Source organism: Leptosomus discolor, chromosome 7 (genome assembly GCF_034619465.1).
Source record: "Leptosomus discolor isolate bLepDis1 chromosome 7, bLepDis1.hap2, whole genome shotgun sequence".
NCBI classification, from domain to species: domain Eukaryota; kingdom Metazoa; phylum Chordata; class Aves; order Leptosomiformes; family Leptosomidae; genus Leptosomus; species Leptosomus discolor.
Genome location: NC_141397.1, coordinates 43,074,565 through 43,098,066, shown reverse-complemented (window position 1 = coordinate 43,098,066; position 23,502 = coordinate 43,074,565). Strand labels below are relative to the sequence as shown.

Below are 23,502 nucleotides of genomic sequence, written 5' to 3'. Positions count from 1 at the left end.
AACCTTGCAGACTGGGCTATAGGTGGATTCTGTCTTCAAAGTACAATTTATTTTAATATTTCTAAATAGAAGGAGCAAGCAAGTACTACATTAAAATGTTTTGGAGGATAATTGGCTCTGGTATAAGGCTCAGTGTTTTGTTTCAAAGTGTTTCCCCTCAGGCAAATTTTGGCTTTTCCGTTACAAAGATTTGAGAACATGTGGTTTAACGTTTACCCTGATTGTCAATGTCATCTTCTATGACTTATCAGTACTTTCTTGAGTAAAAGGGCTTCCTGAAAACAAATACCCAGTCATTACCCCTTAACACTTCTGCCTCCAGAACAGTCCTAGACCTTGAACAAGTGGCACACATTGAAACCAGCCAGGCCTCATAGTCTTCAGCACAAAAGTGTTCTGTTATTTCTTGAGAAATCTGGCTTTTTATTTTAACTACATGACCATGAGGTGTTTTGGTGTTGTATTTTTTCTTTTTTTATTTGTTTGTTTTAAAATCAATTGTATTTATTTTGTTTTAATGACTTGAAGACTGCTAATCTGTAAATGCTGTGGTCTGATGAGCTTTTCTTTCTGTTAGGTCAGAGGTTCACATACCTGCTGTTTCAGTACAGTTTGGTTTGATACTTGAAGCTTACTGCCGAGGGAGTGTTGCTCATATGAAAGTGCTTGCTAAACAGGTATAGACTTCCCTTCTCCTTTAAGTCTTGACTTGTCGTAGCTTGTAACTCAGATACTTATTCCGTTGCTCCTGTGGGGGATATTGGTTACCTTGACAAAGTCCATCTGTTGAGGAGTGGGGAAGAGGAGGAAGCATGGGCGAGACAGAGAAATGAAAGGGCTAGATAGATGGCTGATGGAACAGTCCTCCCTGGCACAGAATGCAGCTGGTGCTGTGGGGCTTTGGCAGTAGGGAGCTGTTCTTGTAGTGTTCTGAGATGCGTGAGAGATTTTCAGCAGTGTGTGTATATTCTGGATAGAACAGTAGGACTCTCTGAATTATTAACTGAAGAAGGGTTTCTGTGCACTGGAAACTTGTGACCTTTTTTCCCCAGTAAGGGTAGCTTGTTCAATAGAAACTGTTACCTTTCTATCTAAACTTTATCTAGATAACTCTAGGGCTACTTCCTGCAGCTTTGGCTTTTGTTTAAAGGTGATACAAAACCCCCTGGAGTTGTACTATAACATAGTACTCCCTGGAAATAGAGGTGATGAAGTAAACCAAATACTCATTTTAGTGTTAATACAGATGTGCCATTTAAAAAAAAAAAAAAAAAGCTAAAAGCTTGCTTTTAAATGCCCTAATAAGTGTATCAACAGATCATTGAGACATTCACAGATCATGTTTGAAGTCTCTAATGCAGTTTTAGCAAGTTAATTTAAGATTGAAACCATAAAAATCTTTCACAAATTATCTCTGTCTAGAATTAATGTGTTCGCTGTATCAAGCTGCAAAGACTGGCTCAGTAGATACTTGTCTGATGAGTATTGTTTCTAACAGTTTTGATGCTGTCTGCGTTGAAACTCTGTCTTGAGAGGCTTTATGGAACAGGAACGTACTATTGTGCCCTTTCTTACTGCAGTTCACAGGACATTGAAAAGAACATCTCTTACACATGTGTGCTTGTTAGTATTGTCAAAACCATAAGAAGATTAGGTGATGAAATGCTTTAAGCAATAGACCTAAGGTCAGTAAAGTTTTTGTGCACTTCACAGGAAACAAATGTCAGTACAATCAAAGAGGGGGCAAAAAAATTCCCAACTCTGCAAACACGGAAGAAATTCAAAGTAGAAATACTTCAAAAAGTTCCTGTTTGTACAGCACAGGTTCCATTTTGTTCCCTTGTCACTGTTGTTTGTACAGCTCCTAGAATAGTGGAAAAGCAGAGCGTGTTTGGTTTTGACAGATGGCTGACCTGGCAGGTCTCCATTGCCTCAGTTTTATAATCAAACTGCATACAGTTTCCACAGCATCCTGCCTGACAGGGTTCACTCTGTCTGTAGAAGTGGTAAGTTTTGACTCAGCACCTTGTAAGTTAGACTGAAGCTTCCTTGTATAGAAATAAACTTTTGTAATTATTAAATTGATGCTGTTTGCTAGAGAATAATATGTCTATTACTGAGCATGTTAACTGTTGGTAGTGCAAATACAGCTGATTGTTGCAACAACTGTTTTATATTCAGCTAACAAGGTGCTTAGATGTAGATGCAAAGTAGAAATTGTATTTGTTGTACATGCTATCTAGGTTTGTTACCGAAGGGCTTTTCTCTGTCAGTGTTATGTACATTTGCATCACTAGTTTACTTGTTTTCTTAGAAGTTACATACCAGTAGAAAACTTCCAAAACAGAAGAAGGGGAAAAAAGGGGTTAAACCCACCTGATTGATTGCAAATAATTGCCTTACACATTTTTAAGGTGGTATGATTTGGAGCACCTTAATTGATTAGAACTTTTACCTCACGATTAACTTCAGCAGGATTTTAATGAACAAATGTGTAAGACCCTGCTCTGTAATGAGTTAAGTGTGTGAAAATTGTCTGCGAGTAGTCATACGGCCATAGCGTATTGTTTGCAACTAACTGAATGTGTACAGTGAAGTATCTGCATCCATAGCTCATCTCAAGGAATGTTTGATTGTTAGAGGTGTGAAGCACTTGTATTTCTGTTGACTTCAGTGTGGATAGAGGCACTTACGTTACATGCTTTGAATTAGTGGACAAAAGTTGTATTTTGAAGATCACTGTCTATTTTTACTTATGAAAGTGGGATTTCTGGGACATGAGTGACTTAGAAAAGACTGTTCTCATTTTTTCAGGGATGCCACCTTAATTGCCATCTATTATTTCAATTTTTAAAACATTGTAGAATTGCTTAATACTTTGTTTTGTTTTGAAATGGGATTTTGCGTTGTATTATGTAAAATCAGAACAATAACTTTTAAAGATAAAATATCTCTTTCAGGTGGAAGCCCTTAATAAAATGAAGACTTTAAATAGTCTAATTAAGCTGAATGCCATGAAACAAAGCAAAGCAAAAGGAAAAGATGCAATGCATACGTGTTTGAAACAAAATGCTTACAGGGAAGCACTTTCTGACCTCCAGTCTCCTCTGAATCCTTCTGTTATACTTTCAGAACTACAGTAAGTTACCAACGAGTGAATAAAATGTCACTGTATCTTTTGCACAAAAAACAGTAAAGCAGAAATGCAAACGTTTGTTAAATGCCTTCGGCTGTATTGTTCAGGGATACGCTGTCACAGGGAGCTTTTTCTGTAATGAGAGAAGGTCTGTTGGGAATATTCCCGAGGTTGAGATATTGGTTAAGTTGGATGATTTTTGTGATCCACTCTCTTAGTCAGTGCATTACCATAGCTAAATATATTTAAGTGTAAGCCTAGAAGTGTATTAGACTCATTCCTGGCTTCTGTTTGTAACAATAAGCACAAAAGCCGTTAAAACTTTTAACAGCACTTAAATATAAAGTCTAAAAATTGATGGGAAAGGACATAAAGAAAATGGTTTTCTCTGAAAACGCAGGTGCTTAATTTAAGCATTAGATGTGTATGTGCCAATCACGGTATCTAATACATTCCATCTATAACAGATGTGTTCATAACTTCGTAAGCACTCCTAGCACAGTAGCAGAATGAAAGCCGAGATAACATTTAGATGCTTGTGAACTGGAAGCCTGCGTGTTCTGTTGTATTTTGAAGAATGTTTAGACCTTTTCAGTTTAATTATTCTTACTTGATTAAAACTTTTGTTGTATTTTCTTCTAGTGTGGAGAAGTGTAGATATATGGATTCTAAAATGAAGCCTCTGTGGATAGTATACAACAATAAAATGTTTGGAGGAGATCTTGTGGGCATCATCTTTAAAAATGGGGATGGTAGGCAATGCTAAAAAATTGAAATTTCCTTTTCCGTCTTCATTTCTGTGCTTGCACTTAAGCTATGTTGCTCTGCTTCGCCATAATATAAACCTGGTTTACTCTAACATCGCTAAACAAATGAAGCATCATCTTCTGGCTGGGTCTCAAAGTATAGACAGTATCAACCGTGATGATATAATTATGGTTAATACTACTTTAGCCTGTAGGCTTGATGAGGATTTTTGGATATCTTTTTCTGAAGGCCTTATAAACATTAGAAATTTTGCCTATGACATACTGAGAAATGGAAGGAGCAATTTCAATCTTTTGTTACAGATCTCCGACAGGACATGTTGACGCTCCAGATTTTGCGTTTGATGGACATACTTTGGAAAGAAGCTGGTCTGGATCTCCGGTAAGGATCTCTTGAGGGCTAGTTTATTTGGTTGGAGAGTCCACTTTTAGCAGTAAAGCTTTCCTGTTTTTTAAATACCTTCCCTACTGTCCCCTTTCCAAACATCTATATCAATGCCCAAAGGGTTCAGTTGTCATAGCCAAGGTGAACTGAACAGGCTATAGAAGGCAGTTACCTTAACTAATTAGATGGCTTCTCTTTGCATTTCATTGCCTACATGGCCCACGTTACAAAATAATTTAGCCGTGAAAAGAAAGAATGGAAAAAGTGAAACTTTGGAATTTCTGTTTATTATCAAGCAGGATACTCTTGGTGCATCATATCTCTTGTCATTTATCAAAGTTGCCATGCTGATTATAAATTCCACTGTTCTCTTTATGTAGGCCACTGTTTTCATCCTTTGACAATCGTCTAGATAAAAGGAATTTTATGAGGTTGGGAGGCATTTCATAAGCTCCTCATGTAACAAATTTACCTTTTAATGGTCACTGATTTTCCAGGCGTATGCAAAAATGGGGACTTAGTGATTATGGGAATTGCGGCTCTCAAGTTCCAATACACACATGCATGTGAGGTACAAATGTGGAACACAGATCTGCTGGCCAAACTTTAGCTGCTGAGGATCACATCTGGAATAGACTATCAAGATTCTCTAATAGGTAGAACTAATAGACAAAACCCTCTCTAGATATTAGTCAGTTTTAAGTACTGGTAGTTTGGGGGCTGGGGAGTTAGGAGGCTTGAGATTCTTTGTAATAGAATCTTACTATCTGGTTGAAAATTACCAGAATTGTGGAATGCATGAATACAGGTGGTTCTTAATATTTTCTTATTTCTTAAGGACACGTATGGTTTGTGCTGCCTTGGCCACAAATGAATGTATTACTGTTCAAATAAATTTTATACTGCGATCTATTTCCTACAAAGTTTTGACAGAGGAACGTCCATCTTGTATTAACTACATAAGAGCCTTCATGAAGTTGAGGGTCTTTGGAGAGGAGAAATTAGTCCCTTGTGCTTCTCCTCTAGGAGTGCTGCTGCACAAAGAAAATTATGATGATTTGGAACAGTCACTATGGATTTACCAAGAGTAAACCATGCCTGACAAATCAGATTGCCTCCTTTGAGGGAGGGAAAAGAGTAGTGGATGTCCTTACCTTGACTTTAGGAAGGCTTTTGAGTCCAACTTCTGTCATATCCTTGCCTCTCCAGTTAGGGTGTTACGGTCTGGATGGGTGGGCAACTGCATACTCTGCCTGGAGGTTGATGACAAGTGGATTATCGCTGGAGTCTATACAGGGATTTTTATGTTCTTAGCTTTGTAGCATCCTGCAGTGAGAGACTTTTTATTTAAGTATGTATGTAAGAAAAAAATACTTCCATCTGTTTTATGCTTACCACCTGCTGATCTCAGTTACTGCAGGTCTTCAGTTGTATTTTTGAATCATGATAAATAGCAGATAGTCATTCAAGAGTAAGACAAGATTCTATGGTAAGATGAGGTTGACAGGAAAGGTGATCTATTTAAAACCACTACTATATTGGGAAAAAAAATTATGTTTCAGCTTCCTTAAAATTTCACTTTTCAATGCCATTTCAATTAAGTAGTTCGAACCTAGACATTATAAAATCAACAGAGAAAAAGCATAATGTCCTAGTACATTTGTACTAAAGTACTAAAGAGGTTTTTATGGTATTGAACTAACCTGTATTTCATGCTAAAACTTCTATTTCTGCTTCCTTGGTTTTGTGAGGTTGTATGCATACAGTAGAAATGAAAACTCATAATTCAAGTATTCTGGTAGGGCAGAAATACTCTGTTTGAGCAGAGTCTTCTCATTTGCTCTGCTGCTTCTGCAAAGCCACTTCTCCCGAAGTAATAAACCTTTCCAAGTTACCATGAGTGCAGGAGTTTGCAGCATTTGGAAAACTTGTTTCAGAGTGATGGGGAGGGTTGTGGGATTTTCATTTATTAGTTCATTAGTCAAGTGTCTAGGGCGATATCTCCTCCCATGTAAGCTAGACACTTTTTAGTCGGTTGCATAAGTAGCAATGAGCTCAACTATTTTTTTGTAGCAGTTGCTTTTTCTTCTTCCTGTGAGTAGTCCACTTATCGCTGTTTACACACAGACTTACAGTCATTGTGAACATCTTCAGTGGACATTCTGAAGTCCCGCTTGGCATTCTTTTCTTGATAAAACACTATTTGGAACACTATGTCAGAAAACCATTTTTCGGACCAGAAATATCTTCTTATCTTCCAAAGTCTTTTGCAAAGCAGCTTTCTTACCTTCATATGCTTGCTAAGATAAACATGACTTCTTTGTAGGAATACTAGAGTATTCCAAAGAGAAACAGTATCAGGCATTGTTCAATGTTATCATATAACCCTCTAGTACATGGGGAACTTTTCCAGCCAAATCTGCGCACCAGTTTTAGCTAATCTAATTCTCAAATTCGAACATCTTTTTAGAAAAATGGTTCTGAAGAAGATACGGTCATGTTGTTGTAAACCATTTGGGGGCCATAAATTCAATTTTGCATGCCTGTGAAAGAGCTGCAATCCTTTGTGTTTAATTTTTAAGTGTTGTTATAAGGCTAGAAGTACTTTTTCAAATATTACTTGATATACTACATTTGGATTCTTTGAGCTCATTTAAAATTTTTTGTGGTTCAAGCATAATAGTGGGAGCTTTGTAAGGCACTAACATCAGCCCACACAGATAAATAAAATTATAAACTTGTTACTTATGCTGCTTATAGAAAGATTCCTTTGAGTGAAGGGTGGGATAAGGGGAATGTGAATAATAAATTGTTTCTGGAAGTGTATGTTCACGATGAGGTGGCTGGGTGTGTGTTAAGTTGAATGCTGCTTTGAGGAAACTAGATAATTTATGTCATTATAAATAGAATGTGAGGAGACTGGTCCGGCATTTAGGGGCAAGGACAACCTCTGGCAGCTGTGGAATCCCTGATGAAGCATTTTTTGGTTGCTGCCTTTCCAGAAGCTTAATTTGTGGTTTCAGCCTGGGCCACACACTTTGCCTAGCAAACAGGGATAGTGATTAGGAGTCATCAAGTATGCTTTTCCTGACTAAGGCGTTTTTTTAAACTCAACAAAGAAGAACCAAAAAGTGGCTCTGATGTCCAAGATTTTTCTTAGAACTCTTAGAAGAAAAAAAAAAAGTAGAAAGGGGAAGTTCCTAGTGAGAATTGAAGTTCTATAATTGGCCCCTTCCATTTATTTACTTAGCTGGGAGCATTTTCCTTCCATTCATCCTCTCATAGTTCTGATTATAAAATAAAATTCTGGGATTGAGGCAGGGTTACAATTCTGTGTCTTATCAAAGAGAGATTAACCAGGTAGTTGCCAAAGGAAAGCTTTGAAATGGCCTTAATTGAAGAGAGAATTGGACAAAGCAGCACTTGAAATGCCCGGAGCATGAGATGCAGCTAAGAGAGTAAGACTTTGTGATCTCCATGTTTACAGTCTATATCCCTCTCAAGAAGAGGCAACTCCAAAATCTGTGCGTTAACAGCAGTGGCAGTGAGTTCTGTTGCCTTGTTCATGAGTTGGGACTTGCTGGCTTGCTTCTTTTTGCTTGGGTACAAGACATGGTGTCAGGCAAAAAAGTAGCAGTTAAATAGATCTGCTTTCCTGAAAAATACAACTTCATGCATCCATACCAATGAGTGGAGTCTTTTCTTCTTGCCCTGAATCATCCTTTGAAGCTTTGGTTTCACTTAAGCTGTTGCTTCCCTTTTTCCTGTTGTGAATGCATAGCAGATTTTGGTTTTCAACTTTTTTCTGCAACAGAAAGTCTGATAACTCCATTCAACTAAAGCAGGGCTTCTCACTTGTTTCACAAGTGTGAGAGCAGAAGCACTTCCTGTTTGCCTCTCTCTTCCGTTCAGTAATATCTTGCCACAGGCAAATTGTACAGCTTCTATGAAGCATGGATCAAATGGCAACCACGATGAGTTGGAATAGGATTGGTTTCCTTATAATTGCACTGCAGTCTGCAGTCAGTTATTTACTAGTGATTTCAAATGAAATCTTAGACCAGTCTGTGTCTAAAGCAAGCGCAGTGTTCCCAGTGGGATTTCTCAGCTCTGGAGAGGAACACCAAATATATATTGGGTTTGAGATTTCCAGAGCTGAAGAAGGAGAAAGGTCGGTTGGTTTGTTTGTTTAACTGTCAACTAATTTGTTGCATGAGTAAACTGGCCTCTGTCACATGTGGTGTGTTTTGTTGTCTAGGTTCACGTGTGTGCGTTCTGACTAAATACCCTAAGACCAGGGTTTGTATCAGAAAAGTAAATGTGTGTATGTGGGAGGATGAAACAGTGTACTCCAGTGGCCCTTCATCCTGGGCTGTCACTGGATGGACTGTGGAGCTGAGTAAACTTCACGTGTAGGTTGCATCTGCTTCTCAGTAGACCCAGCCATTAGACAGCAAAGATCATCACCCCGGACGAGCACTGCTCTGTCATTTAGAGAATTCTGGCTCAGAGTCAGCTTACCTTAGATGTTAGTCAAGTACCAGAGAGAAATGAGAAAACCAAAAAAAGCATGTTCTTTAATTAATCCCCATACCTATTCATTTCTAAGGCAAACTATTACCTGAAAATTAAGAAGGAAATAGTTGACGTAAGACATTAGTAATGCAGCCAGACTTCCTCAGTTCTTTCTGTAGTTTATCTCCAGTTGTTTCTTGTACTTCAAATATGGGCAATTATGGAACAAACTTTGTAAGTTAAACAGTATTTATGTTGAGATTGCATCTCCAGAGTGACAAAATGAGACTTTTGGAGGTTCAAACCCCCTGAGAAGTTACAAGTCTTCAAATTATTTTGTTTAAAAAATTCTATGTCTGAAGTGATGTGTATGGGCGTACTCAATAGCAGTTTGCATAACTTTCTATTATTTCTATGAGACATGTTTAAATATTACAAATGTCACAGCAGAGGAGCTTAACAGCTGTCTTCCCCAGCGTGCTGCAGGGTCTGCAGTGTTGCACCTTTTAGGAGAGTAATGCTGGCATCAAAAAGTATTTCCATTGCTTTACCTGTATTACAGCCCTGAAATTGTGTTAAGGGAGAAATTAGTGAAGTAACAGAGCAACAGAAAATCCTAAATTTGAGGAGTTTGATCAATGTTGAGTGACCTTTGCTGTGGTCATAATGGCCATAAAAGTATTTAGTACTTGGTTACTTTTTTGACAGATGGAGGGAGTTGTCCAAACTACTTTTTCATTTCGCTGCCTATTTATAGTGAGTTTTCATTTTCACCTCCTTTACCATATGTGAAGTCTGATGTTAAGCGGCTGTGTATGAATGAAATCGGAGTTCACAAATATACTGAAAAAATGTGTTTGCTACAAGTCTAAAGATTGTTATTTTTAAACCATTAGACCTGATGTTACAGAGAACGTGTTGATAAATTACCAGAACTTGGGTATGTATTTGGAAAGATACTGCTTTGGAGAATTAAACTCTTGAAATAAAAAACAGTATTAAATGGAGTGAAGAAGAAAATTTTCTGTCCTGCCTGCCCAGGATTGCTGCATTGATCTGTCTGTGGTCTTTACTGGCATTAAAAAGCAGAGAGCATATCCTGCTGACAGATGTTGAAGTCAGAAAGACCAGGATGAGATGGAAAAGGCCCAGAGGATTTGTCCTTAACTTGACTTCTGTCGAACTGTCTCTCTGACAAGGATGTTATTTCCTCCAGTTGTAAGCGCACAGCCCTCAAGGGGCTGAAGGCTTTCATCATTGCTTGCTTTTGAAGGGGAAGTTGTTGGACACGTGCCCAGTTAAGCTCGAGTAGGGTGGGTTGAAATGCCATGGAAGAAGGCCAGCGTGCACTTTAACCTGGCAATATTTGGCTTACATTTGTTGTGTCGTGATAAGGATGGGCAGTGCTTCCTTGCATCATGAATGGTCGTGTTCAGTAACTACAGATGCACTTCTGTTCATTGTGAGAACCCGCTGGTCTACAGAGTTGGGGTGTTTAATTGGGAAATAGAAATGGGGAGAAGGTTCCAAATCTGCACCTTTTTGTTATTGTTGTTTTGAAGTTGAGTGTTCTCTAGATACCCTGTTGAATCTGGTTTTCAGTTCACCATGTTGCTAGTAGAGAAGAATCCCTAACTGTATAGTTACTAATACCTGTGCCACTTCAGTTGTGTGTTATCACTGAGGCAGAGAAACTGCTCGGTTATCTAATAGCTATTATGCCAAAAAGTTCCAAGTAATTTAATCTGGAATTTTATTTCTTTTTCTTCTATGACTTGGGATAATAGGCTGTGTCAGTTAAGAGATGTGGTTCTGCTTTGTAGCAATCAAACTTAATAGCTGTTTTATACAAATACTGATGACAACTCCACCACCAGTGCTTTTTCTTTTTTTTAATATATATATAAAAAATTATATATATACATACACACACACACATACACATTTTAATATGTCCTGCAGTTTTTTATACAGTTTTGTAAGGTAGTGAGTGCTAGTCAATCGTACTGCAGTTAGATTTGGGCAGGCATCCATTCTTCTATACATGGATCCACAACCAGAATTGAGGTAATTCTTGACCTGTGATGCCTAGCACGGGAGTAGACACCTCGATTTGCGATGCAGTGCCTTTGAAGAGTTTGCTCTAAGTCTCCGTTGCATACATTGAGCTCCCATTAAAGTTGCCATTCTGTTTAGCATTTTAAGCATCTGGAGTGAGGAGATGATTTGGAAAAATACTTATTTGTTTGGACATAACTCTTCTTGATTCATATCTTTAACTGTGTCTTAATTTAATGCGATGATATTCTTGTAGATATTTTCACTGGGCATTCATGTCCAGGAATATTCTTACATATTCAGGTGGGTTAAAAGAGGTACTCCTGTTTTTCATTATGTTTCTATACTTAAAATCAGTTGGAAAACATTCTTTCATGTTTATATTTAAAAGCTTTTCTAATGTTTATATTTAAAAGCTTTTCTAGCATTTTTAGTTGAAACAGGAAGAATGGGGGGAAAAGGATAAGATCCTCTTTCTGTTTACACAAATGATTCAGTCTAGCATGAACGTGAGTGTAACTTACTGTCTGTTTAGCCAGTAAATTAACAAACGAAAACAAAGGGCTCCCTCTATGGTTTCTCCTATAAAATTACAAGTAATTGTGTTCCCTAGTAAAAGGGAGAAATTAGGGTTGCTTGTAATTTATTTTTTTACGTATGTGTATGTAATAGGAAAAATTAATGTTTTAAATTAATTGCTGGTATTTTAACTTTGCAAGCAATATCTCGATGCTAACCTTTGAGAGTTTAATGTTCAAGTTAGCACTCGTATTCAGCCTGCTCAAAATACTGATACGTCAAAGAAGCGTTCTTACTGTTTCTGGTTTTAACAGGAATCTGTGTTTTGTTTCAGGATATTGCCGTATGGCTGTTTGGCAACTGGAGATCACTCTGGCCTTATTGAGGCTGTTTCTAGTTCAGAAACCATTGCTGACATTCAGTTAAATAGTAGCAATGTTGCTGCTGCTGCTGCCTTCAACAAAGATGCTCTCTTAAACTGGCTGAAGGAATACAATTTAGGGTAATTTCTACAGTTATTTTCTCATTATAGTTTAAGCTACAAAATTTGTGTAAGTTTCTGTTTCAGTATTGAGGAACGTGTGGCTCTTCTGGCAGGTTTGTTACTACTCGTTTTTCTAGTATGTCAAATTGATTTGACTTAGATTCATGGTGCCCTTGGAATTCAGACAATGATCCAGCTGAAATTTCTGGCATTTGCAGCATTTTTGGTGTGTGTTGTTAAGTTACATGAGATTTGACAAAACAAACACGCAAACCTAAGAAAACTACACGATTCTCAAGTGTTGATGTTGTTGCGTTTCATAATATTTGCATTTCTCATACTCTCTGTTGCTACTTTTTACAGTATTTTCTCTCAAATAAGTCTAGTGTTACAGCATCCTTATGTTAGGCTTCTAGTTTAAACAAGCAAAAATCCTGACATGAATTACCAGTAGTATGTGCTAATGTTGTTTGTCTTTGTGGTTGTAGAGATGACTTGGATCGAGCCATTGAAGAATTTACTCTGTCTTGTGCTGGCTACTGTGTAGCTACTTACGTCTTGGGGATTGGTGACAGACACAGTGACAATATCATGGTCAGAAAAAATGGTCAGGTAAAAATCTCTTCTGTAGGCAGAGTAACTACAGTATTGCTGTTATGCAAGAATTATTCTGAGAACTTTCAATTTCTTCAGTGTCTTGGTAAATTTAAATCTACTCATTAGAACTGATGTCTTTGCTTTACTGAGAACTGAAGAGAGCTTCAAAGAAAGGAGATGTAAGACTAGTGGAAGGACTGACCACTGCCTGTGAGTAAGCAATTCTGTATCAAGTGAGGGTGTTCTGTAGAACTTTTTCAGAACATCCAAAAGGCCTGTTAATGCTTCAGATTCATTGAATAAAAGCGGTCTTAGAGTGTCTGGCCAAAGACTGTCCTTAAAAAGACATGAATTGCAGTTTTGAGCAGTGTAGTTTTCCTGAAGTTAGTCTCTACATCCCACTTCTGCAGAAATTTTCAGTGTGGAACTCGGTACCAGATAATACTGTGACTATAAGTCTCAGAACCTAGAACCTAGGTAAACTCAGAAATGTGTTTTCCTGTTTAATTCTTACTTTCTACTGCAACTTGTCTGATTTTATTTAAATTATTCTGCCTATAAAACTAGCAAGGATTATAAAAGTGGGAGTTTTGTAGACTTTTGCAGTATTCTTTTAAGCTTTTACCTACTAGAAGAAATCTGAAATGCCCTCATCTTTGGTTCTAAAATGGAAGAACTGCCACAGTTTCCTTGACATTAAGTTCTACTAGCTTTGCTCCTGCCTGTGTAGGAAGCCCTTGCGTATGATGATGTTGAGCCTCATGGGCTCCTCACAGGCTCATTTTTCTATCTGATATTACTAACAAGATGTCTGTTGGCAGACATCAGAAGCTTAAACCTGAGATAATCTTTTGCACGCTGACTTGTAAGTGGTGGTAGCTCATAAGAGCGTGTGTATTATTGCTATGAATAAATCTTGAAACGTTTTAAAACTAAGTACTCCCAAAGTCTTGAAACCATGGGCTGTGGAGAGCAGCATTAGGAGTTAACTGTTCTTGATACCAGCATCCTGTAGAGATGCTAGAAAAGTTAAATACTTCACTGGAGAAATGAATTCTCACTTCTGTTTTTTTTAGCTCTTTCATATAGATTTTGGCCATATTCTTGGGAACTTCAAGTCCAAGTTTGGAATTAAAAGGGAACGGGTACCTTTCATACTCACCTATGATTTCATTCATGTTATTCAACAAGGAAAAACAGGGAACACTGAAAAATTTGGTCGGTGAGTATTATTTTCATCTCTTCCTTTTGTAACTGAGATGATCTCTGGTGATAATTTCCAGCACACCAGGAACCTATCTGGGTTTGGTTTGCTCATTTGTACTTGTGTGGAAGTGTGCTAACATGCATTTACAATACTATCTACTCCTCTACCTGAGCTAGAATACATATGCAAGTTACTTTATGCGTCAGAAACTGCAGCTCTGCAGTGGAAAGACACAAGTTCCTTTTTGTTTTCTCCAGCAGGAGATGGTAGATTCTTCTGGGCTCATCTTTTTTTTTTTTCTTTTTTTTTTTTTTCTTTTTTTTTACCGTCAGCACCACTGGGCACTAGAGGGGGAGTCCAGACTATTGGTCAAGCGAGATGAAGCCCTAGACTTAGAAGCAGGCTCCCTTCTGCCCTTTCTGTCCGTCAGTGGACATTCAGTGTGCTAATCACTCCTGGCCTTACTGAGATGCTTAGGCATGTAGAGCCACGTGCTCTTAATCCAACACTTTTGCATGCCCCTTACCATCTTGGATTAGAGAGCTACAATGGGACATGAAAGCACATGACAAGGGGAGACTACCCTCTGCGATCCTACCTGTTGAGGCGTTTTTTTTCTTTTCCCTTCTGTATCATTCTCGCCAGTTGACAGGCGGGGCATTCTGAATGCTTTGCTCTCACTTTGCTGTCAGTTTTCACAGGAAGAACTTACTGACAGAGATACGAAATTAAGTACTGAGGTATGGCTTGATAAGTCTTATGTCTGCTTCTGGTAGAAGCTGTGCATGTATTTGTAATGTGTCTTTGGAGGACAGAAAACAACTGCCAGTGATCCGTGTCTCTCCTGGAGAGTAAGGAAATCACCCTGTAGCTCCATTTTTAAAACCATGATGAAGTAAAGGCTATTAAGTGACTGCCGTTGCAAGAGCTGTGGAATATGGAGTCCTTTGAACAGCAGTAGGATTCCACTTTCACTGGAAAAATGCCTCAAGAGAATTTATTCTTTGAGGTATAACTTGTCGTCTTAGTCTGAAAGGTTCTTCCCTTTCCTGTGCAAATTCACAGATGAGGCACTGGGCAGTGGCGCATTTGGGGACATTGAGCAAGCTCTAAAGTGTCTGCATGAGGGTTCTTTGTGCCAGATCTGGCAGTCGGTTCAGTTGTGACCATGTTTTCAGGAAGGAATTGCCTTCCAGAGACAGGCTGGATTGGTAGGACTGCTACAGAGCTTTTGTTTTTCCACTGTAGCTCCACTATATAGGGTCATCAGGACGTTTCACCTAACGCATTCTCGGGGAGGTGAGACACTGGCATTACCTTTGGCATTTTTATTGCTCTTTCTCAAGAACAGTGGGGGTTTTTTAAAGCTTTTGGTCTTTTGCACCGATGTTTTAGGGGCTTGTTGGAGAGGCACGGCATATTTTTGTGGGAATGCATTGGAGGTTCTGTAGATGTCTCTGTCCTTTCTGTTACTGTGTTCCTACGCTATATGTATTAGACCAGATAATAACTTTTGGAAATAGTTACATATATTTGTCAACTGTGTAAGTTCTCCTGTGTTGTCTTTGTTGCATGTGCTTTGTGCTTGAACACGAAGGTTCCGCCAGTATTGTGAAGAAGCATACTTGATTCTGCGAAAACACGGAAACCTATTTATTACACTCTTTGCACTGATGTTAACTGCAGGGCTTCCAGAGCTAACCTCTGTCAAGGACATCCAGTATCTCAAGGTAACATAAGATTTACAGCTCAGCAGGACTTGGCATTTTTCCAGTATGTGAATTTTGATTCCAAGATGACTATGTTTCTCTCAAGGTTTCCATGTAGTTCTCAAAGCTTTCTTTTTCAGCTCTATAGAACAAGGTCTGTGGTCAGTCCTAGCAGTCAAAGGAAACTGTGAATATATGTTCCTCTCGACCATTCTGTGATGGGGTCAGCATCCCTGCATCTTAAATGCAGCTGTTTCAGGGATCTTTTATGTCTTGGCTCATGCACAAGCCATAGACCTGTAAAGGTGGAAGTTATTTGCTTAATTCTTCTTTAGCTTTCTCTTTAAACCCAGAAAATACCACTGATACATTGCTCGATGAATAATAGGTGAAAAAGTGTCAAAACAGAAAAAACCAGAATGTGGTTTTTATTGAAAGGTGAAGGAGGCCTTTAACTGTGTTTTTTAAAACTCCTAACAGTACTTGTTTTCCTGTCCTCTTAGGACTCTCTCGCCTTAGGGAAGAGTGAGGAAGAAGCACTAAAACAATTTAAGCAAAAGTTTGATGAAGCTCTCCGGGAGAGTTGGACTACTAAAGTGAACTGGATGGCACACACTGTTCGAAAAGATTACAGATCCTAGAAGATTTTTGCGTTTGCACTAAGCTGGATGTTATCTTGAAAAGTGTTTTCAAAGGGGATCTGTAGCATGGACCAACAGAACTTATTCTAAGTAAGAAAGAAACAAACCAACAACAAAAAGAAATGGGCTGAAATAATTCCTGAGTCTTTTGCACTCTGCTTCTGAACGCTTGATTCCAAGACTGTCTCTACAAATAGTGAACATTGTGGATAATCAGTTCCTGCTGACTTTGCACGCTGAGAGCTACTAGGCATTTTTAAAAATTCTTTGGTACTTTATGGAAGTGTAAATATTTGTTTTTATACGTTAGGGTGATGTACTCTAATATACTCAGGAGGTTTGAAGACCTCTGACAGAACAGTTCTTTGTTTAAAGTTGGGACTTGAAGAGTAAATCTCTTTTTTTATATCCTAATCTGGCTAAAAATGACCGTACTGTGTATATTTTTTGTATGAACTCTGCCCTACTGACACAGATGCATTAATTCTGCTGTAAATAGCAACCACAGTATCGTACAACAGGGAGCTGCTTAATATCTTCTACTGCTGCCCAAAGAAGAGTAGATACTTGTAAGATGGGGAGGGGCAAGGGGTGGGGGGTGGGGGGGAGAGACCTTTGAAAGTGATGCAGCGTCCAGATGTTCAGGGTTGCACAGTTTTGTTCCTCGGACATAACACACACGAAAAAAGCCCCTCAGTAAGAGGAAAGTTAGGTGATTCCAAACGTGTCTGAGAACCCCTCCTTGGTAATGGTCTCCCATTTGCCCTCTGGGGCTTTGTTTTCAACTCCTGAAGGGGCACATTTATTTCAGGTTCAGTAAGAAGCTCCTTACAGGCTTGCATTGAAATTCTTGTTGCTGATTAGTTGTGCCATGTGGATGTACTGACTTACGTATGGAAAATTTTCATTAAATAGAATGCATATAGTGACTTTAGAGCATACATACCAAAAACCCCAAATGTTTGGAAAAACAAGTGTTTATGGGAAAAGATCATTCCATAAAATGAGAAGTCATTAATTTTTTCTTCCTGTATTTATTACAAACTTGCAGTAATGTTGCTTTGCCAAGATCTATACATTGAAGATGGTCGCTGAAGAAACTGGATTTGTTTTAATTTATTTAGTGAGGTACCAGGCTTTTAGGTGCTTAAATGGAGAGCAACTTTGTTACGTGCAATAGGGAACTGCTGGTTAAAAGATGTTACATACTGTTTCTGAAAGTTGGCAAGATAGAATTTAACTACTGCTTGTTCTCCAAGGAACACTGGTAGCTCTCAATTCTGGTTGACATTTGAAAGAGAATTAAGCATTTATATTTACTTTCTGACTAAACAGTTGTTTTGCGTAGAAATGTTGTTTTATGTAGGAATTTAATTAAAGGTGGTTTTACTTTGTTGAGAGTGATTTATTTTTTGTTGGTTTTGTTTTGGGTTTTGTTGTTCCTTCTAAAGGTCAAGAACTTATCTGGAGCCAGGATAGCGTTTTAGGTATTGGTTTGATTCTCTTGTCATCACCTTTTGGGCTAATTTGCCTGCGAAGACTTCTGTTTCTAGAATATTGTAAATGTAACAAGTGGTTTGTAGAGGGTTTTTTCTGTTTTGTTCTTTTAATAACAGTAGCATTTAAAGTGTACCATGTCCTCCTTTTGAAATTGTATTTATTTTTAAAGCAGATGGAAGGGTAAAAAGAAACTACTTTGCAGGTGGCAACTCTGAAAGTAATTTCATCCTCAGCTAATTCATAGCATATAAATTTGCATAAGTAACCATTCTTGGCACGTTATGTTTTTCTGTGAGACAGAGCGCTCAGACATCTCTGGTATGCCGTCTTGTTGAGGGAGTCATTGAGTTCTGGGAAAGGTTCAGTTGGTAAGTTCACTGTGCCTGCTTGGGGCTGGGTGCAAGGTGTGTCATAGAGGGAGCGTGAGGGCCTCTCTATATCCGTAGCTAAGGCAGCAGGTCAGTTCCATGTTCCACCCCAGACTTGTGAGACTTTGAACAAGTCATTCGAATCTGTGCTGTAGGTTCCCATCTGCAACAGTGGAAGAAGTAGTGTTGACTTCTAGATGGCAGAAACACCTTCCCTGTCTTGCCACAGGGACGCTGCATGGGGTAAAGATGTTCTGTGTTTTGAGATTTATTTCTTTGGATGTGACTTTAATGCAGATTATAAAAGTGCTTGAGATAGGCGATGTGATCTCCCCATGATCATCTTCGAGGTGGCAAGTATTTACAGATGATTAGAAAATACTGTTTCTGCTCAGTATTTGTATCAGTTAACAGCCCTTGAATAGGGTGTACGAGGTTCGGTTGACTACCTTTGCTACGTCTACTCTTGGCAATTTATTAGCAAGAACAGGGAAAATTAGAGACTTGTTAAATGGTGTATTTTCACGTTTGGCAGCAAAAGAAACCGATGCATTTTCCTCATCTAAATTGAACTTACTTGGTCTTCAGATAGCTGAGAAGATAAGCGCATCTCGCAAGAGTGCTTTTCCAGGTTGACCTCTCGGGGGAGGAACCTGACACGAAGCAGTGTTTATAAGGTCACCACGGTTAACGTTGTGATACTTTCATGTGACGTTTTGAGTGGAGTACTGGTTTGCTGAACTGTATTAGTAACTAGATCACCACTTTCCCTGGGTGTCCATCATCCATGCTACAGCTTGTGGCATACGGATTTTCATTCAGAAAATAAATAAATAAATGATCTGCTTTGTGAAAAGTAGGAGAGAAACAATCTGTCTTCCATATTTTGTGATCCAAGAGAGGAGAATACTGGAGTTGTCAGATCAGTCCATTGATTGTTTCGGTACTTGCCTCCCAATATCCAGCTATACTGTTTAAAATGGTAGGGTGATTTTGGGCTGAGTGGGATTGCCTTTTTTTTTTTTCTTCTGATATATTGTTTTAGACCATTTGCAGAATTCAGAAGTCATCAAATGATCAGATTATAATATGAAAGTTTAAAGATTTTGTTTGTAATAGTGAGTAGAAAGATAACATTTTCAAACATTGAAGCTTTGGAAAGGATGTAGCTTTATGCAGCTGTAGAGAAAAGAAATGTAAGCTATGACTTTGGAGTGAAACACCTTCAGTTCAGATGGTCTCATGTTAATTACTTTTCTCCAAGTCTACTTCTAAGCTGGTCTGCACGTTTCCACTGGAAAAATGACTTTTCTTTAACTGTGCTTCTCCAGGCCTTTGTTGTATCTGACAGGAGTGAAAGATAACTAGACTGGTTTAAAAACAGCAGGTGAAATTGGGTATTTGTAGTGTGTATATTGCACAAATTTGTTGCGCTTTTCTTTTGACTGCATGATTGCTTGGTGGGTTTGCTTTCTTTCCCTTGTGTCATTTGATTGTGACAAATAGTGACAACTGCTGCTTTTATACTCCTACTGGTCCTGTATTTGATTTCCAAGGAAGGAGCTCCCGTGGATTTGGCCCTCACCTTCCCCTTTCATGCTTGTATTGGTTTTATTGACAGTGGTGTGTTGATAAGTCACTCATATTCTAGCGGATGCCTTTGATAGAACCTATTTGTATATTTAGTATAAGAGAGTCCAATAGTCCTCTTTAATTTCCTAGAGCTATTGAAATCAGATAATGAAATAGTACAGACTCTTAATAATTGATATGTGAGGCTATGATCACAGCTTTATTCTTTAGGAATTATTTCAAGCCTAAATCTTAAGTGTGTAATCAGTATTTCTATTACTATTCTTTCACAATATGTTGTATTAATATAATTATGTGTTTTAGCTGGCTTTAAAATCTAAAACTGAAATCCTCATGTAATGCATTCCAGTTTTTCACAAGCTTTCTTAAAATAATTTTTAAAATGACTTGTCTGGCATAATGCAGAGAGGTGAGGGAGCAGAGCTGTCTTAGTGGAAAGGAAGTTTTTGTGGGTGCTGCCATAGGAGATGGCAGTGCTGCATTGCCGTTGGACCTCACAGTTTATGTGTGGCTGTGGGTTTTTTTTAATAGAGAAATGTCCCTCATTCTGGCTCGGCTCATGAGATGAAAGTCAGACTAAGCCCAAGGCAGGGGTTTATTGCCTGACTGCAGTTCCACACTGACTGTTTCCAGTGCAAAACTGTTCTGTTTGAGGCACATCTGTCTGCCACTGACTGCTGGTTGATACAGTCTGGGCATACAGTTAATAGTGAAGTTATCCCTGTAACTGGAATATCTTTGCAAATCAGCCATAGTAAGTTCACAATCATGAAAGCTCACGTGATTAAATGGACATAGGAACTGCTGGTCTTTCATATTTTAGCATGTTGGTTCAGAACACTAGCTTTGCCTTTCCTTAGCAAACTTAGGTAGATGGCGTGGATGTGGAAGCTTCCTCTGACATCTCCTGTGGGAACAGGATGCGTAGCCTCATGCCCACATGGGTCACTCACTCGGGGAGCACAGCTAAATATCTGTTAGTTTAGGGGCTGGGGAATCACCAGAGCTGTATTTTCTGATGTTTCCATGGGGACATCAGGGACTTTTTCATATACACCTGAGCGCGCAGAAGGAACAAATGGTGTCTCAGGAATGCGCAGTACCAGGCATATCTCTGAAGCAGATTTCAGTAGCAAATATCAGAAGGATGCGCTCATTTTAACAGCTAGTGCTACCGAGAAACTTGAGTACCATGCTGCTTGTGCTACCTCAATGCATAATAAAAATCTTGGGAGTTAGTCTTTCCAAGCGTGACTTCATGACTGCTCAAGAAGAGGGTATGTGCTTCTGCCACTCCTGACCAGGAAATTTATTTACCCTGCTCATATTACTAGCTGTTTTTCAAACGGCATAGCAAAATAGCATTAACTGCTGGTGAAGTGAAGAGAAGAGAAAGCTTTTTCCATTAATGAGCTGGGTTTGCATGCTACTGTTACTTGGATGCCTTTCCAAGCTGGCTCAACTATGTTACCTATTTTAACAGGTTTTACTGTATTGGACTGTCAGGTTTAAAGTAATGCAGCTGTGAGCAGTGAGCTAGAACTTCACCCTTTCTTTTGCTCTCTCACCTTGCTTTTTGTCATGTGATGATCTGGAGAAGTTTCCCCTAGGATTGCTTGATGAAGAGGGATGGGGATGAATACGTATTTCTTCAGTAATGGCATGGCTTATTCTTGGGAAACCTGTGAAGGATTACAGTTTAAGAATAGCAGTCAGAGAAATGTAAAATGTTAATTCTGATTTGCCAGGCAGCTTTTGGCTTTTATGAAGCACATGAGGGGAAGCGACAATTAAGCACCATGGAAACGTGGTTTCTGAGGGATTACAGTCCTTGTAGTGTGAGGATGTTCGTAAGGTCTAAGATTTGGCTTTTGCAGCCTACATTTGGGCAGGAAGTCTGGGCACTTGCTGGGAATGCCCAGAACCACTAAAGTCTGGGCAGAGGTGTGGAACCCAATAGTGGTTCATTCCTATTTGTGATTCCTGCCTAAGGTTTCCTGCTGCATATCTTGCCTCATGGGCTTTGCCCTGTGAGCATTCTCTGGACGTGCGTTTGTGATCTGACTGCCTGTACAATGCGGGCAAAGCAACTCGTTCTGTAAAGACTGAGTGTTCGTTTGACATTTCACAAAGGGAGCTGAGCAGTATTGATCAGGGTGCTCTGGAGTGTGGGAATGTTGTGTACATGGCTCTGAATTCCTCCTGTTGAAACTGTTTTCCATAGGAGGCAAAAAAAAAATAAAAACCACACAAAAATGGATGACATAGCTCAGCTGAAGTACTCCCAAGGGACAGGAAAAGAAATCTGGATTCCAGTCCCCTTACCAAACATTCATTGGAACAAAAATGGAACAGCTCCAAAAGGGGAGCTGGAAGGACAGAATCTCCTTTCCCCTGTGGACTAGTGGCTTGGGAACTTAGGAAGAGGAGTGATGGGCCAAACTTCCCAGCCTGTGTTCTGTCTGCTTGGCTAAATAAAAGAACCCTTAATGGCTGCGTGAGGTGAAGTCTGTTTAGGCAGGCTAAATGGCAATGGAATTCACCCTGGCTATAGAGTTGTGCCAGCTGGCATGAGAGGAAAAGGTGCCTGCTGCTATGCTGGGGCTAGCCTGCTCCAGAGGCTGCTTCTGCTCTTAGCCTGTGTTTATGAATTCCATAAAGGTAGATACTCTCGTGCATGCCTGGACCTTCATGCCACCCACCACCTGCCACTGTGTGTTGGCTAGTCACCGTGCTGCTCTCCTGATCGTTGCTGGGCAAGTCCTTCCATGCACTGTGAAGGGAATGGGGACGGACACCTTGAGGTGTGGGTTCCGCTGGTATGCTTAAGCTTTGAATACGGTTTTATTTGGTGCTGTGCTACACAGATTGTAAATTGAAAGAAGGCTTAAACACTTCGTGAGTTGCAATAATCATTGCTCCTTTTAAGGAGAGGTGCTGGGTCATAAGTTAGGAGTTGAAAGTCTGTAAAAGTTCAGAACTTCTAGAAGAGAGTTTGAATGTGATCTGCAATTTTTTGTGGCCGGGATAGCCTTTAGAAGCCTCCTTCCCCCATCAAATTGCACACCCATGCTAGTTAATTTAGAAATAAATAAAGAGTTTAATATTCCAGATGACAAACAACACTGAAACATACCTAGGCATCACAAAGAAGTATAATGCACCCAGTGGTTCTGCATTTAATATTCACTTTCTCTTTTGCAGCTCAATGGGATAGTCTTGTTTCCTTGAGAGGAAAAAGAAAACTCTTTGAAATTCTGAAATGATTCCCTGTTCTTAATAGCTGAGAAACTTTAAGCTCCTACTTACAAGTCTTTGTTTGCAGAGTTTATGCTGCTTAAATTAGAGAATGTGCATCTGCTACATACAGTAAGCATGAACTACAGTGTGATTGTGACTGCTGATGCCGCATGCAGATTGCACAGACCAAAGGTCCGGTCAGCCTGAATGGACCCAAGTGTTAGCGTTTTGGATGTCGTCAGGTACCAACAAGGCACATCTACGTATTTGCCTTTCTGCAATCAATGTACTAGAGCCAGTGTCTCCTCCTCTGTCGTAGTGATCGAGCAGGCTGTGGGCAATGAAGCTGCTTGCTGAATGCAGGGTCTCACACTTCTGGCAGACGAGGATCTCGCATCTCGGACACATTTTCCCAGAATGCGGCTGCCTTAAAGAACATACTTCTTCCCGTGCTGGCTTCAGCTTTTTGGAACCTTTCCTGTGTAAACCTCTCCTCTTGTCTTCAAAAGGCTGATTTCTTCCCTGAGGGCTAGAACAGTTGGAAAGAAAGGTGACATGTTTACCTGTACACTTCCTAGATGAATGAGACCAGCAGAAGCAATTAGTGTGTGATTTATGAGCCCTTCCTGTGGCATGCCAGGAGCAGGTGCAATGTGTGGTCACCTGCAGAAAACAGGAATGGACAGAAAAAGGAGAGTCTAGCTCTGGTGCTGTGATGGCAGTGACAAGTCATTAGTTTTAGAATGTAGAATTAGTAAAAGGATTGTCACCGTTTAAACCAAA

At 39.3% G+C, this 23,502-nt stretch overlaps 1 protein-coding gene across 2 annotated transcripts in view; it reads left to right on the top strand.

The window, feature by feature from the left end:
• Positions 1–16,018, top strand: part of PIK3CB (phosphatidylinositol-4,5-bisphosphate 3-kinase catalytic subunit beta) — a 44,914-nt gene extending 28,896 nt beyond the window's left edge. For both annotated transcript variants that reach the window (XM_086467749.1, XM_009958016.2), the window contains 9 exons: positions 578–677; positions 2,961–3,139; positions 3,779–3,888; positions 4,207–4,285; positions 11,715–11,882; positions 12,353–12,476; positions 13,538–13,683; positions 15,266–15,398; positions 15,881–16,018. In XM_086467749.1, coding sequence (XP_086323875.1) covers positions 578–677; positions 2,961–3,139; positions 3,779–3,888; positions 4,207–4,285; positions 11,715–11,882; positions 12,353–12,476; positions 13,538–13,683; positions 15,266–15,398; positions 15,881–16,018 — 1,177 coding nt within the window. The remainder of the gene's footprint in view (positions 1–577; positions 678–2,960; positions 3,140–3,778; positions 3,889–4,206; positions 4,286–11,714; positions 11,883–12,352; positions 12,477–13,537; positions 13,684–15,265; positions 15,399–15,880) is intronic.
• Positions 16,019–23,502: the final 7,484 nt, after the last annotated feature.